This window comes from Erinaceus europaeus, chromosome 13 (genome assembly GCF_950295315.1).
Source record: "Erinaceus europaeus chromosome 13, mEriEur2.1, whole genome shotgun sequence".
NCBI lineage: Eukaryota > Metazoa > Chordata > Mammalia > Eulipotyphla > Erinaceidae > Erinaceus > Erinaceus europaeus.
Window position 1 is genome coordinate 60157427 of NC_080174.1, and position 16327 is coordinate 60173753.

Consider the following 16327-nt stretch of genomic DNA (forward strand, 5'->3'; position numbering starts at 1 on the left):
GCGCAAAGCGCAAGGACTGGCCTAAGGATCCTGGTTCGAGCCCCCTGATCCCCACCAGCAGGGGCGTCGCTTCACAAGCAGGTGTGCAGGTGTCTTTCTCTCCCTCTCTCTCTGTCTTCCCCTCCTCTCTCCATTTCTCTCTGTCCTACCCAACAACGAAGACAGACAGACAATAATAACTACAACAATAAAACAAGGGCAACAAAAAGGGAATAAATAAATAAAAATTTTTTTTTAATTAAAAAAACAGGGTGGGGGTCGGGTTAAGTGCAGGTGGCACAAAGCGCAAGGACAGGAGTAAGGGTCCCGATACGAGTCCCTGGCTTCCCACCTTCAAAGGAGTCGCTTCACAGGTGGTGAAGCAGGTCTTCAGGTGTCTATCTCTCCCCCTCTCTGTCTTCCCCTCTTCTCTCCATTTCTCTCTGTCCTATCCAACAATGACAACAACAATAGTAATAACTACAACAACAATAAAACAAGGGCAACAAATGGGGGGGGAAGCAAAATTAAAAAAAAAAAAAAACGGATTCCAGAGTTGGCATAGTGGATAAGGCACTAGACACTCAAGCATGTCGTCCTGAGTTTAGTTCCCTACATTGCATATGCCAGAGTGCTGCCCTGGTTCTCTCTCTGCCCCTCCCACTGATAAATAGTTATTTAAAATAATAATAGCAGGGAAATTTTAATTTTTATAGGGCAGAATAAAGTTATCACCAAGACCAGGAGATGGATTGGGGAAAAACAAGGATTTATAATCTAGGAAGAATATACCAGGAAATTTTGGGGGTGTTGACAGTGGATGCTTATTTTATTTTTATTTTAAAAAAACCTGCATTTGTTTTAGGTTCTTTAGTTATTGCATCTCACACTACAAAATGATAAATATTAAAAGCACATGACTATAAAAGTACATGTACTTCTCTGTAGATCAAAGGCCAAACAGGGACCCTAACTATATATATATATATATATATATATATATATATAATTTTTCTTTTCTTTTCCAAGAAGATTGCTCAACTCTGGCTTAAGATGGTATGGAGAAACAAAACCCTAAATAAACCTGGGACTATGGAGCCTCAGGCATGACGTTTTTTTATTTTTTATAACTATTATGTTATCTCCCTACCACATAATAGTAATCATAAATGGAATTTCCAGTCTGAAAATGAAGAGACACATTGAGCACTTGGTGTTCCTGGTAGTTTCTTCTTAGCTTTCTTTGCTAATCTCTCTGTTTGGACCTTGGTTATTTTCTCTATTCTGGTTCATCATCTACTCTCTAGTGATCTCAGTCTCATGACTTTTGTGCCATCTATATACTTCTAACTCCCCAACTTACACTCCTGGTTCTTCTAGAAACATAAACAATTGCCTAGTCAACTGCTCCCCTTGGATGTTTAATATCTCCAACTTAATATGTCCAAAATTAAACTTTGATGTTATGCTTCAAGTTCCCTTTACCCTTTGTCTTCTCCTTGTCAGCTGATAATAATAATCTTCCTGCTTAGGCAAGAAGACAGGTTTTGCTGCCAGCCTATCTTTTACATCTTATGTCAAATGCATCAGGAATTTATATTGCCTTTACCTTTAGAATGTACTCAGAATCCAACCCCTTCTCACCATCTCCACTGCTAGTACTGTATATAAACTGGGAACTAATATTGCTTGCATTGATTTATAAGAAAAACTCTGTAACTAATCATGCTCTTTCTTTATGCTCCCCTGTCCATGATCAATTTTCAGCATAGTATTTAGGTGATACATGTAAAATGAGGTAAAAAAAAAAAATCATAGCATTCCTTTGTTTAACACCCATCTATGGCTTCATTTTTGTTGTTATTCTTTTTTTTTTTTTTTAAGTGAAGGAAAGAGACACTAGGGTACCACTCTACTGCTTAATATACCATTTGTTTTTGCCTTTTTATGTATGTTTTTTAATGCTGTGCCAGAGATGGAACCCAAGACCTCACACATGCAGTCGTATGTTCTACCACTGAGCTCTGTCCCTGCCCTGGTTCCATGTTTTATACAGAGTAAGAAAGTTGTTCTATAGTGCCCAGTGCAATTGGTGTTTCTCTTTCTCTCTGACCACATTTCTTGTAACTTTCTTCCCCACTGTGTTGCAGCCAGCCAGTCTCTTGACTGTTTATTTTACAGACTAGTTGTGCTTGTTACTTTCAAGTATTTGCATTGTTTCCTTGCCAGACATATGTCCTCCTCCTCTCAGTTAACTCAGTTAACTGCTCTCCTCACCTCCTTCAACTCTTTACTCAAATATTGTCATCTCAGTGAGGCCTGCCAGACAACTTTATTTAATAGAGTTACAACTCAGAGTTTCATACTACTTTACTACTTTTCATTTTTTCCTCATAATTCTTGCCTTCTAATAAACTATGTGGTTTACTTACATACATGTGCATTTTACCAAGCTTGTGACCCAGGTTTGAGCCCAGCCTACATCATACTGGGTGGTGTAGTTAGCACTTTGGTGCTATTGTATTTCTTCCTCTCTTTTTTACTATCCTTCTATCTGAAAAAGTTTGGCCTGGAACACTGAAGCTCCAGCAGCAACCAAGGAGAAGATAAAAATACAATGTCCTTAGAGTGCATTTTACCATGCATAAAGACCTGGGATGAAGCATCTGGATACCACATAAGAGAACCATGCAAAGGGGAAGATGTACAAGTGGTGGAGCAATGCTGTGGTCGGTCTGTCTGTCTGTCTGTCTGTCTCTCTCTCTCTCTCTCTCTCTATCTCTATCTCTTTTTTTTATTGTTGTAGCTATTATTGTTGTCGTCGTTGTTGGATAGGACAGAGAGAAATGGAGAGAGGAGGGGAAGACAGAGAGGAGGAGAGAAAGATAGACACCTGCAGACCTGCTTCACCGCCTGTGAAGCGACTCCCCTGCAGGTGGGGAGCCGGGGTTCAAACCAGGATCCTTATGCCGGTCCTTGTGCTTTGCGCCACCTGCGCTTAACCCGCTGCGCTACAGCCCGACTCCCTTCTCTATCTCTATTTCTATCTCTTACTCTATCTGGAGAAAAGAAATGAGTAAAACAAAAAAAGAATCTGCCATGAGGATAACACAAGTGTGAAGCCCCAGTGAAACCCTGGTGGCAATAATAATAATAATGATAATGACAAGTAAACCTTTAGGTATCAGTACTGGTATTTTGTGGTATGTATGAAATGACTGCAGCTGCACAAATGAGGCAACATTTGAGCAAAGTCTTAAAGGACTGTGATAGTAGGAAGGAACTGTAGTATTTTATACATGTGTACAATTTCTTCTCTCCCTGTGATGTTAGCTGCACACCAGTCCCACCATCTTGCCACCAATTTAAGTCTTTCTCCACCATTGTGCACTAGGTCCTCAGAACTCTGTCAACCCTATCCCCAACCCCCTAGTCTTTGACCTTGCTGCAACAGACCATACCTAGTTCAAGTTTCACCATGTTGTCTTTCTGGATTAAAAAAAACTATTGATCAATTTATTTATTTATTTTTGGCTAGAGACTGAAATTCAGAGGGGTGGGGAGGGAGATAATATAATGGTTATACAAACAGACTCTAATGCCTGAAACTCCGAGGTCCCAGGTTCAATCCCCATTTCTACCATAAGCCAGAGCTGAGCAGTGTTCTCCTTAAAAAGAGGGGGGAGGAGAGAGAGACAGAGACAGATAGGAGGACAGACAGACTTGCAGCAGTGTTTAAGCACTTGTGAAGCTTCTCACCTATAGGTGGGGACCATGAGCTTGAACCTAGGTCCTTGCACCATCTTAACAAGCACGCTTTATCAAGTGTGCCATCCCGTGGCCCCGTAGATTTTTATACACATTTCTTGATTTCAAAAGTATTGGCTGGCCCAGGATGTGGTGCAGTGGCTAGACCTTTGTACTTAAAAACATGAGATCCTGAATTCAATCCCCAGTATCTGTTGTACCAAAGTGATGTTCTGGTTCTCTCTCCTCTCTCTTACTAATGACTAAATAAATTTTTTTTTCCTATTTTTTACCAGATCACTGCTCAAACTCTGGTTTATGGTGGTGCTGGGGATTGAACCTGAGATCTTGGAGACTCAAGCACAAAAGTTATTTGCATAATAATTATGCTGTCTCCCCAGCCCACTATATATATAATTTTTTTTTTTTTTTACTAGGGCACTGTTCAGCTCTGGTTTATGGTGGTACGGAACTTTGGAACCTCAGGCATGAGAGTCATCAGGCAGGCATGAGAGTCTTTTTGCATAATCATTATACTATCTAACCCCAGATCCTTTTTTTTTTTTTTTTTTTTAACCAGAGCACTGCTCAACTCTGGTTTATGGTGGTGCAGGGGAGCAGGGGATTAAACCTGGGACTTTGGAGCTTCACACATGAGAACCATTATGCTATCTACCCCCACCATAAATAAATTTGTAAAAAATTAAAAATTAGTAAATTAAACCCTCTTTTTTAAATTTTATTTCTAAAATGGAAATATTGAAAAGACTATAGGATAAGAGGGGTACATTTCCACACAATGCCCACCCTCAGAGCTCCATATCCAATCCCCTCCCTTGATAGCTTCCCTATTCTTTATCCCTCTTTTAAGATTTTAGGGGAATAAAAATGCTAAAAATCTTACCCTTATTTGTCCCAGGATGAATACCAGATTATATTACTTGTAGGTAGAACTTCAGAAACAAAGAAATGAAAAACATAAGGTGAAGCACGGACTGTGTGTGTGTATTACACTGAAGCAAGGGCTTTGGGAGTAGGGAATGGGAGAGGGGTGTTGAGAACCTGGTGTGGAATAGTAGAGAAGGAGCTTAGATGGAGGTGGAAGTTGTGTGCACACACCGTTGTGGGGAGGTGAGAAATCGTATTCATGTTTCAGCAACATGTTTCAGTAGAACTTTATTCCCCCAATAAAATGATTTGAAAAAGAAAAAAGAGAAGTCTCCTAGTGAGTTGGGGAGATACACATCAGATAGTGTGCACCAGATTTACGTGCCTGAGTTCCCAGGTTCAGTCCCTGGCACTACCATAAACCAGAGCTGAGCAGTGCTCTGGTCTCTTTCTCTCTCTCATTAAAAATTCATCAGCTCAGGAGGTGGTGGAGTGGCTAGAGTGTTGGACTTAAAATCATGAGGTCCTGAGTTTGATCTCCAATATTGCATATGTCAGAGTGTATTCTGGTTCTCTCTCAATAAATGCATCTTAAAGGGGTGGTGGGGTGGACGCTAGATAGCATAATGGTTATGCAAAGAGACTCTGGTGCCTGAGGCTCCAATGTCCCAGGTTCAATCTCCCATACCACCATAAGCCAGAGCTGAGTAGTACTCAGGTTTAAAAAAGAAGTGAGTTGGGTGGTAGCACAGCGGGTTAAGCGCACGTGGCGCAAAGCACAAGGACCAGCAAAGGATCCCGGTTCGAGCCCCCGGCTCCCCACCTGCAGGGGAGTTGTTTCGCAAGTGGTGAAGCAGGTCTGCAGGTGTCTGTCTTTCTCTCTAGATTAAAGGGGCTAAAACAAGACCTTCATTTAACTCCCACTTCTATTATTTATATGCAAAAACTATTACTCAAGCTTGGAGATAAAATGAAATGAAAACTAACCAGTAGCCTGGGAGCTGGTGCAGTGGATAAAGCATTGGACTCTCATGCATGAAGTCTCAAGTTCAGTCCCTAGAATCACCTGTGACAGAATGATGCTCTGGTTCTCATCTCCTCTTTCTCTCTCTTACTTACCCCTCTCTCACAAATAAATAAATCTTTTTAAAGATATCAAAATAACTGTTACCTGAAATATAGCTGAGAGCCCCATGAAGTTGCTAAAAGATGAACTCTGAATACCATGAAAATAAAGGCTAAATTCTGCATTTGTATGTAATGGAAATTCTGCATTTGTATGTAATGGAGTGCTGACTCCTAAGAGGTACTGAAGGAGTGAATGAATGGAGAAGAATCTATGCACCAACGTGCAGTCTTTCCTTTCCCTCCTTCCTTCTTTTTTATTTTTATTTTTTTTTATATTTATTTCCTTTTGTTGCCCTTGTTGCTTTATTGTTGTAGTTCTTATTGTTGTTGATGTTGTTGTTGGATAGGACAGAGAGAAATGGAGAGAGGAGGGGAAGACAGAGAGGAGGAGAGAAAGATAGACACCTGCAGACCTGCTTCACTGCCTGTGAAGGGACTCCCCTGCAGGTGGGGAGCCAGGGGCTCAAACTGGGATCCTTACTCCTGTCCTTGCCCTTAGCACCACATGCACTTAACTTACTGCGCTACCGCCCAACATCCCAAGATAATGAAATTTATGTTTTTCCTTTCCTCTCCTTTAGGAAATACAGATGAAGAGAACTGCAATTGAAGCTTTTAATGAGACAATTAAAATATTTGAAGAGCAGTGTCATACACAGGAGCAACATAGCAAGGAATATATTGAGCGATTTCGCAGAGAGGGGAATGAAAAGGAAATTGAAAGGTAAATCAACTTAATATCTCTAAGTGCATCAGTGCACTCATCTTCTTGCTTTCATCTCTTCAAACTTCATCATCTTGCCATGTGGAACCACTTGCTTTTATGAACTGATGGTTCCAAGTTGAACCTCCTCTTTGTGTGTTCTTTCTCTCAAAATGTTAAGCCTTACTCATTGAATGTTTGTGGATCTGAAATAAACTCTGGTAGCAGTCTGAGAATAAATTGGAAGTGGAGCAATACTATAGGAAGAATGACAAACCTAATTGACTTCAGTTTTATGGTTCTCAGGTTAAAGGATGGTGAAGAGAAATTAAAAAAAAAGAAAAGATAGTGAGGGCCTGAACCAAAGCAGACAAGAAAGGGAAAGAGTATTAACAGGTATGTTAAGAACTTGATGTCTGACCAGATATGATAGTTATGAGAACAGTCAAAGATTATTTCTAGATTTCTGATGTGAGTGATAAGGGATGATATTATTCACCAAAACAAAAAGTATAAGAGGTGACTTCAGGATTGGAGCCAGTGAATTTGAGGTTCTTGTGAGAATCCAAATGGAGGTATCTGGAAGGCATGGCATATGGCTTATATGGATTTGAGATTCAGGCAGAAAGATTTGTGAGGAATAAGGGAATAAGTTTATAGGAAATGGTAGATGTTGAGAATGAGATCAGCCAAAAAGACTGAGCAGTATGAGAAGTTTTGGACTTGGAAACTATAAGAAATTAGGAACTTTTTAAAAAGATTTATTTATGATTTAGTGAGAGAGAACTAGATAATTATTCTGGCACATATGATACTGGGGATTGAATTCAGGACCTCATGCTTGAGGGTCAAGTGCTTTATCCACTGTACTGCCTCCTGGTCTGCAGAGTTAGAACCTTTTATCAGGGCAGAGGGTAGATAGCATAATGGTTATGCAAATAGACTGTCATGCCTGAGACTCCAAAGTCCCAGGTTCAATCCCCCACACCACCATAAGCCAGAGCTGAACAGTGCTCTGGTAAAAAAATTAAAAAAAAAAAAAAAAAAAGAACCTTTTATCAAAGCTAATTCAGTAAAATATTGGAAAAGTAGGCCATCTAGCAGTGGGTTGAGGAGTGGGAAGTGAATAATGAATAAAATGAATCATATATTTCTCATATTAGTGCCACAATGTTAGTAAACTTGTGTATGTATGGGTAGAGTTTAGTGCTGTGAGACCATATACACCAATGGTAAAAACCATGGACTTTATGTTTTTACTGACCATTAACTAGCTGTGTAACCTTGAGTGCTCCTTAATTTGGTGAACCTGTTTCCTCAACACCTTACTGAAATGCAGTGAAAGCTAAGTTATACCCATACATTAATGATGTGTATACATATACCAACATGGTATCAAAATGGCAATTATTAATAATGAGTAACTATAAAAACTTACTATTTAGTTGCAACGGGAGGTACATTATGAATTTTTAAAAATTTATTGGGGGTTAACAGTGTATAGTACAGTTGTTGACATGTGGGTACAATTTCACATTTCCCTGTGGGAGGAAGATGATTTTTTTTTTCTTTTCTTTTTGGCTTAAACAAGAACACTGCTCAGCTCTGGTTTATGGTAGTGTTGGGATTGAACTGGGACATCAGAGCCTCATAACCAATAGGCTATCACCTCAGGCCCATAAAGAAGTTGTGCTTTGTTTGTTTGTTTGTTTGCTTGCTTGTTTTGTTTGTTTTTGCTTCCAGGGTTATTGCTGGGGCTGGGTACCTGCATCACAATTCCACTGCTCCTGGAGGCCATTCCCCCAACTCCATTTTATTGCTCTTGTTGCCATTATTTGGTTATTGTTGTTGTTGGGTAAGACAGAGACAAACAGAGAGGAGGGGAAGACAGAGAGGGGGACAGAAGGATAGACACCTACAGACCTGCTTCACCGCCTGTGAGGTGACCCCCTGCAGGTGGGGAGCCAGGGGCTCGAACCAGGATCCTTACACTAATCCTTGCACTTTGCACCATATACACTTAACCTGCTGTGCTACTGCCTGGTCCCCACCATAAAGAAGTTTTTAATGATCTGAAACCATTATTATTAAGTGACAGATGGGTAGTATAGATGATTGTTGCCTTAAAGGTCATCCACATAGCAAAATTTTGTGAACTGGAGAATTTTATAGTCATTTCGTACTGATGAAATATGCCAGATATTGTTCTAGTTCTTTCCTATGTAATACCAAATTTCAAGGTAACCCAGGGAAATACTATTGTAGTTATTCACTTTAATGGATGAGGAAATGAAACTATGGAGAGGTTAAAAATAATTTGCTCATAATAATTTGTTGCACTTTGACAGGGCAGAGATTCAGGTTTTGGTAAGCAGTATTATACTACCTCTCAGGTATCCTACGTAGGATATAACTTTACTTGTTTAGTAATAGCTAGATCTAGTCCTAAGAAAGGTCATAAAGATTCTAATACTCTTGTCTTTGGCTTTTTTTTTCTTCCCTGTTTAGCTTCATCCTCAGGCAAGCTTTCCCTATGAGGTAGCAGTAAAGCTACTTAGTGTGCTAGAATCACCTATTTATAATTTATCAATCTTAGTGAAAAGAGAATCTCTGCTTATAATGTTCTACCAAAAGACTTAGAATTGACTCCCATTAGACTGTTTGGGGTACTATTCCCATTCCTGAACCATTCACTGTGGCCTGAGAGCAGGGCTGAGATAGGATGGAGTATTCTTTTTTTTTTTTTTTAATTTCTTTACTGAGGAATAAAAAAGAATAATTTGTTGCACAGATAGATTGAAAACTTTAAAAAAATTTATTGGGGAATTAATGTTTTACATTCAACAGTAAATACAATAGTTTGTACATGCATAATATTTCCCAGTTTTAGAATGGATTACTCTTACTGTGCAAACTGGGTTGTGTGGATGTCTATCCATGAGTCTGAGAGGAGGCAGAGAACATTTCCTTACAGGGAACATCAGGGTGCTATTGCTAGAAGGGGAAATGAATATGGGCTAGGCAGAACCAACAGATAATCTATCACACTTAAGATAGAAGGACTGTCCCCCCCCCCCAACACTACTCATTTCTTATTTTACCCTTCACATATAAAATATTTTCACAGAATTATGATGAATTTTGACAAATTGAAGTCACGTCTGGGTGAGATTCATGATAGCAAGGTTCGTCTAGAGCAGGATTTGAAGAAACAAGCTTTGGACAACCGGGAAATAGATAAAAAAATGAACAGTATAAAGCCTGATCTGATCCAGCTACGCAAGATCCGAGATCAGCACCTTGTGTAAGTAACCTGGACCTGTATGGGAGGGAACAAACAGCACCAGACTTGTGAGGGCACTAGAGACATTAGAGGAAAAGATTAGTAATTAAGAGCTGGCCAGTGAGATTGTAAGAATTTAGGGAAAGCAGTTCTGTTAAGTAGAAGGTGCCACAGTTTACCCAAATTCAGTTCTGGGCAAACTAGCAGATAGGACTGTATTCTAATACAAATCCCTTGGAAATCTCTGAGCGTGGCTGTGGCACAAGCAAAGTGACATAGCTTTAAAAGAACATTAATATTTGCTCCAAACATAAATAAAGACCAGATTCTTTTATTACATAGTAGACCATCAAAAGAGAAATTACAACTCATCGACACAGAAAAGGATACTAATAGTGGAAACTAAAAAATAAGTAAATAAAGCAATCTGTTAAAGCTTTCTTTTGCCTCCAGTGTTATTGCTGGGGTTCAGTGCCTGCACTATGAATCCACTGCTCCTGGAGGCCATATTTCCCCCTTTTGTTGCCCTTGTTTATTGTTGTTGTTGCTATTATTTTTGTTGCTGTCATTGTTGTTGGATAGGACAGAAAGAAATCGAGAGAGGACGGGAAGACAGGGGGAGAGAAAGATAGACACCTGCAGACCTGCTTTACCGATTGTGAGGTGACCCTCTTGCAGGTGAGGAGCCAGGGGCTCGAACCAGGATCCTTACACCAGTCCTTGGTGCTTTGCGCCATGTGCACTTAACCCACTGCACTACTGCCCGGCCCCCTGAAAGCTTTTTTTTTTTTAATATTATATTTAAGAGAAAAAATTAAATAATAGAAGTGTACCAGAATCAAGTATGAAAGATAATTAGGCTTGACTCTTTAGTATTACCACTCTACTTTCGTAAGTTAACTTTCTATGAGAGTACTTTTTAAAAAAGAAATGAAATACTAAGAGCATAAAGAAAAACTGGTCCAAGACCACATACTTAGTAACAGAATACTTCAGATTTTTCTTTTATAATACTACTTTTACTTGTAATCTAGATATGATTCCATAGCAATAAATGAAATATGTTTTAATACACTTATTACTAAAGATACTTGCACTTTAAAAAAATCATTTAAAAATGCTAGACAGTGCTGGATATTTATAATCAAAGATTTTACTGAGGTATAAATAAATTTAGTCTTATTACAAAAATTAAAAAAAAATACTAGCCAGTTTCTGAAATTGTTAATTCATGTTGGACTTGGAATTATTAACATATAACAGTATTTGAAATGGACTTTTAGGTGATGGTAAAAGTTGCCTGTGTTATTTGAGAATGGTGTGATCTCACTTTAGTTAGTTCCTTTCTTCCATCTATCCGCGCTTCCTTTTTTTTTTTAAACCAGAGCACTGCTCAGCTCTAGGTTATAATGGTGCAGAGATTGAACCTGGGACTTTGAATATATAACCATTATGCTATCTACCCCACCCTCAAATTTCTTTTTTTTTTTAATATTAAATAACATGACCCTCATGTTCGCCGTCTATCTAGCTAACTTCCCACAATATAACCTTCTAGAAAAGGAAACTGAAAAGTGCCTAATTTCAAGCAGCTCTGTTTTACCTTTTCCCAAAAAGTTGAGGGACAAGTAACAGAGAGGTTATACTTTATGGAAATACTGGCTATTCTTATGATAGGGGGAATAAGAAATTTGCATCCCCTGAAGTTTGCTTGGCTTGAATGTATCTGCTTTGTCCAGGCAGCACTTGATACTGGTGTCTTCTCTCTGGTAGATGGCTCAGTCACAAAGGAGTACGACAGAAGCGACTGAATGCCTGGCTGGGGATCAAGAATGAGGATGCAGATGAGTAAGTTCTTGCTGTGCCTTTCTATCCGAGGGCTTTGTTCTCAGTATAAGACATGGGCCTTCTTTATACATGCTAAAAGTTACTTCTCATGGTCACCTGATATTGAGAAAACTTTGCACCTCTTTTAAATTAAATTGCCTGAAGAATAGTCACTTGAGTTCAGAGACCTGCCCAACCACATGAAGCCTGTGTGTGTTCACTCATTGTCAACTTACTGGGTGATAAGTGTGAATTATGTACTTACTATACCATAGTAAGTAATGAAGTTGTTAAAAAAAAAATCCAGTGAGCTGCAATTTTCCTGTTATTTTGTGATTAGATTTAGAAGATAGTTGTATTCATTAATTTGCTTTTAGGTATACATAATCTGATTGTTTTACATTTAATTTTTAGGACCTATTTTATCAATGAAGAAGAAGAAAACCTGCCCCATTATGATGAGAAAACCTGGTTTGTTGAGGATATCAATCGAGTACAAGCAGAGGACTTGCTTTATGGGAAACCTGATGGCGCTTTCTTAATTCGTGAGAGTAGCAAGAAAGGATGTTATGCTTGCTCTGTGGTGTAAGTCTTCCCTGGGGATATGACCTTTTGAAAATGTCTCTATTGATTGACAGAACATCAACACTGATGTGTGATGGCCGGTGATGATGCTGGTCACTCAAGATCAGTCAGAAGATAAGGTTAAAATTACAAGAGAAGGTTTAGTCAGGGAGGCATGGAATGGGCAAGTTGGAGAGATTCAGCCACCCACATAGGGTTGGTATTGTAGAATGATATAGGGTTAGATGCCAAGAGAGGTGAAGCAGAAGTCAAAGGGTCTTTTGAGTTAACAGAAAGATTCCGAGAAATGGGGAGAAAACACTTTATCCCACGAATGTGTCCCAGGACAAATCACTGGAAAGAAGAACATGGCAAATACAGTTAATTTTATTTAATTAATTTATTTGTATTTTTATTTATTTGTTTTGGATAGAGACAGAAATTGAGAGTGGAGAAGGGGATAGGAAGGGAGAGTGAAGAGACACCTGCAGCACTGCTTCACCACTTTTGAAGTTTCCCTCCTTCAGGTAGACACCATTGAGCATTGCAACATGGGGTCCTTGAGCATTGTGACATACATACTTTACTAGATGCACCACCATTTGGCCCCATGTGGTTAATTTCAAAGCCGTCTGTACTTCTGCATGATTCACACACAGACAGTTTTGAAAAGATGGGAATGATCGCTTTAGGACATACGCCATGCAGACAGGTTCTTAGGAAATGTTTTTAGAGTCTTAGGACAAGAAGGAATTATAATTATTAATTTATGGCACAGAAAACCCCTCATAAAATCAGATTAAATAAATTGATGTATATCAGTGAGGAACAGAGCCTAGACCTTTAATATTTATATAAAGAAAATAGTTTGTTTTAGGAGACATGCTTTCCAAAATTATTTTTTTTAATTTTTAAAAAATATTTATTCCCTTTTGTTGCCCTTATTGTTTTTTTATTGTTGTAGTTGTTGTTGATGTCATTGATGTTGGATAGGACAGAGAGAAATGGAGAGAGGAGGGAAAGACAGAGAGGGGGAAAGAGGGAAAGACAGAGGGGGAGAGAAAGATAGACACCTGCAGACCTGCTTCACCACCTGTGAAGGGACTCCCCTGCAGGTGGGGAGCTGGAAGCTCAAACAAGGATCCATACGCTGGTCCTTGCGCATTGCGCCATGTGCGTTTAACCCGCTGTGCTACCCCCTGACTCCCCCAAAATTATTATTTAAAAAATATTTTTATTTATTTTTTTTCCCTTTTGTTGTCCTGGTTTATCATAGTTGTTATTATTGTTATTGTTGTCGTTGTTGTTGGATAGGACAGAGAGAAATCGAGAGAGGAGGGGAAGACATAGAGGGGGAGAGAAAGATACCTGCAGACTTGCTTCACCACCTGTGAAGTGAACCCCCTGCAGGTGGGGAGCCAGGGGCTCGAACCAGGATCCTGATACCAGTCTGTGCACTTGGCGCCATGTGCACTTAACCTACTGTGCCACCGCTTGGCTCCTGATTTATTTATTTATTTACTTACTTATTTATTGGAAAGAAACAGAGACAAATTGAGAGGTATGGGGGAGTTAGAGAGGAAGAAAGACCTGCAGAACTGCTTCACTATTTATGAAGCTTCCCCACTGCAGGTGTGGACCAGGGGCTTGAACTTGGGTCTTTGTGCATTGTGGTATGTATGCTCAACCAGGTGCCCCCACCATTTGGCCCCTAAATTATTGTCTTTAAATATTATTTTACTTTCAGCCTGAAGGGGTCATGCAATGGATAAAGCATCTGACCTGTGAACATGAGGCCAGAGTTCATTCTCTGGCATTGCATGTGCCAGAGTGATGCTCTGGTTCTCTTTTACTCACAGGTCAGTTAAAAATCTGGGTCCAGACCAGTCAACGCCCATGTTCAGCAGGGAAGCAATTACAGAAGCCAGACCTTCTACCTTCTGCAACCCACAATGACCCTGGGTCCATGCTCCCAGAGGGATAGAGAATGGGAAAGCTATCGGGGGAGGGGGTGGGATATGGAGATTGGGTGGTGGGAATTGTGTGGAGTTGTACCCCTCCTACCCTATGGTTTTGTTAATTAATCCTTTCTTAAAAAAAAAAAAATTAAAAAAAAAATCTGGGTCCATACTCCCAGGGGGGTAAAGAATAGGAAAACTTCTGGGAGTCAGACGGTAGCGCAGCGGGTTAAGCGCACATGGCACAAAACGCAAGGACCAGCGTAAGGATCCTGGTTCGAGCCCCCGGCTCCCCAACTGCAGGGGAGTTGCTTCACAGGCGGTGAAGCAGGTCTGCAGGTGTCTATCTTTCTCTCCCCCTCTGTCTTTCCTTCTTTCTCTCCCCCTCTCTGTCTTTCCCTCCTCTCTCCATTTCTATCTGTCCTATCCAACAACAACAACATCAATAATAACTACAACAATAAAACAAGAACAACAAAAGGGAATAAATCTTAAAAAAAAAAATAGGAAAACTTCCCATGGAGGGGATGAGATGCAGAACTCTGGTGGTAGGAATTGTGTTGAATTGTACACCTCTTATCCTACCATCTTATCGATTATTATTAAATCAATAAAAATGTTTTAAGATTATTTTATTTCTTGAGACAGGCTAATGCAGTATTTTGGCATATGTAATACCGGAGATTGAACTCTGAACTTCATGCTTTCAAGTCAAGAGCTCTACCAGTGTGCCATCTACTGGGATGCTATTTAGGTTTTTAAAATTTAAATGGTAAGCAGATTCTAGCAGCTTTGCTAATGGATTCCTGGTATCTGAAAATTCATGTGATATCTCCCATAGAAAAGATCTCTTGTTATTTAACTTAGTTCTAGGGAATAAACACACTGGTCTACCTCTGTCATGAAGTCAGAGTTTAAATCCAGGTTTACCTAATTTCAAATGCTGTATTCCCCAGTTGTACCATACTTTCTTCATTTCATAGTTAAGTATCACAATTAGTAAAATCACTTTAACATATGAGCCTGATGGATAGTAAAATGGTTATGCAAAGGATATGCCAGAGACTCTTGAGGTCGAAGTTTCATAGGGGCTTAAGTTACTCAGTATTTTATCCTTGCTATGTTGCTATCTGCCTTAATTCTTTCTTGTGTTGTTGTCTGTTGTCTCCTTGCAGTGCCGATGGGGAAGTGAAGCACTGTGTGATCTACAGCACTGCTCGGGGCTATGGCTTTGCAGAGCCCTACAATCTGTACAGCTCCCTCAAGGAGCTGGTGCTCCACTACCAGCAGACATCCCTCGTTCAGCACAACGACTCCCTAAACGTCAGGCTTGCCTACCCCGTCCACGCACAGATGCCCTCACTCTGTAGATAAAAGAGAGGAGAGGTGGCTCTCTAGCATTTTTTCTACAGTTTTTATTAGACAACGAGGGCATTCTTTCTACGTAGACTGCTTGTTTTGCACAAGAAGTGACTGTGAATGTGGAGAGGCTGAGCAGCAGCTGGCCAGCATGGGGGCATAAAGGGCGTAAGTCCCTGAGGTTCTCTGGTACTCGGCCATACCACTGCACTGACATACGAAGCTGGAAGCAGATGCTTTTCTAGAAAGTCTGTTTCATTGGGGGGGTTGGTTTGTTTTGTTTAACCAGGCACCCTCAACACATCTGATTTGATGGGGATGGTGGACTGTATCTGAAAGCCTCTGAAGAGTCCCATGTCCTCTTTGGGATCTGAGAATGTGTCAGGGACATGGCTCTGTCGGTTTTCTTTTGATCTGACAGTTTCTCTTAACTTCCTCCCCCAAAGGAGGCTGTTCTGGCTCTGTGATAGAATGGCATTTGGTGAAGAAAGAAAAAAAAAAAAGACAACCAAAGGAAAGGGAGAGGCTTGGGGTTTCATTTGAAGAATCTCAGTCAAGGGGTAAAGGACCTTCAGCTGAAGTACTTTATTTCTTAGCACAATGTAGTCAGCACCCTATATAAGGCATAGCTGCTCCCTCTAAAAAGCATCATGTCTAGAAACCAAATTGATCCCAGCCAAACAATGTTTGTTGCCAGACTAAGGTCTAATGAAAGAACATGACACTAGTATCTGAATGCACACTTCTGTACCAAAACTTGAAAACAAAACTAGAATTTGTTAGTTTTAGCAGACACTAAAATTGTTCAGTGTAACTCTTGCCCTGCCCTTATTTCTCAGAGATGAGGGATAGTGAGTTTTTTGGTGTGTGTGTGTGTGTGTGTGTGTGTGT

At 39.9% G+C, this 16327-nt stretch overlaps 2 protein-coding genes across 4 annotated transcripts in view; both read left to right on the forward strand.

Annotated features, from left to right (window-relative positions):
• The window catches only part of PIK3R3 (phosphoinositide-3-kinase regulatory subunit 3), a 127603-nt gene extending 111397 nt beyond the window's left edge, over nt 1-16206 (forward strand). For all 3 annotated transcript variants that reach the window (XM_060205983.1, XM_007521377.3, XM_060205982.1), the window contains exons 6-10: nt 6324-6466; nt 9573-9749; nt 11502-11576; nt 11970-12140; nt 15253-16206. In XM_060205983.1, coding sequence (XP_060061966.1) covers nt 6324-6466; nt 9573-9749; nt 11502-11576; nt 11970-12140; nt 15253-15451 — 765 coding nt within the window. In that variant the 3' untranslated portion in view covers nt 15452-16206. The remainder of the gene's footprint in view (nt 1-6323; nt 6467-9572; nt 9750-11501; nt 11577-11969; nt 12141-15252) is intronic.
• Nucleotides 1-16327, forward strand: part of IPP (intracisternal A particle-promoted polypeptide) — a 365210-nt gene that overhangs the window by 102332 nt on the left and 246551 nt on the right. The window lies entirely within an intron of this gene.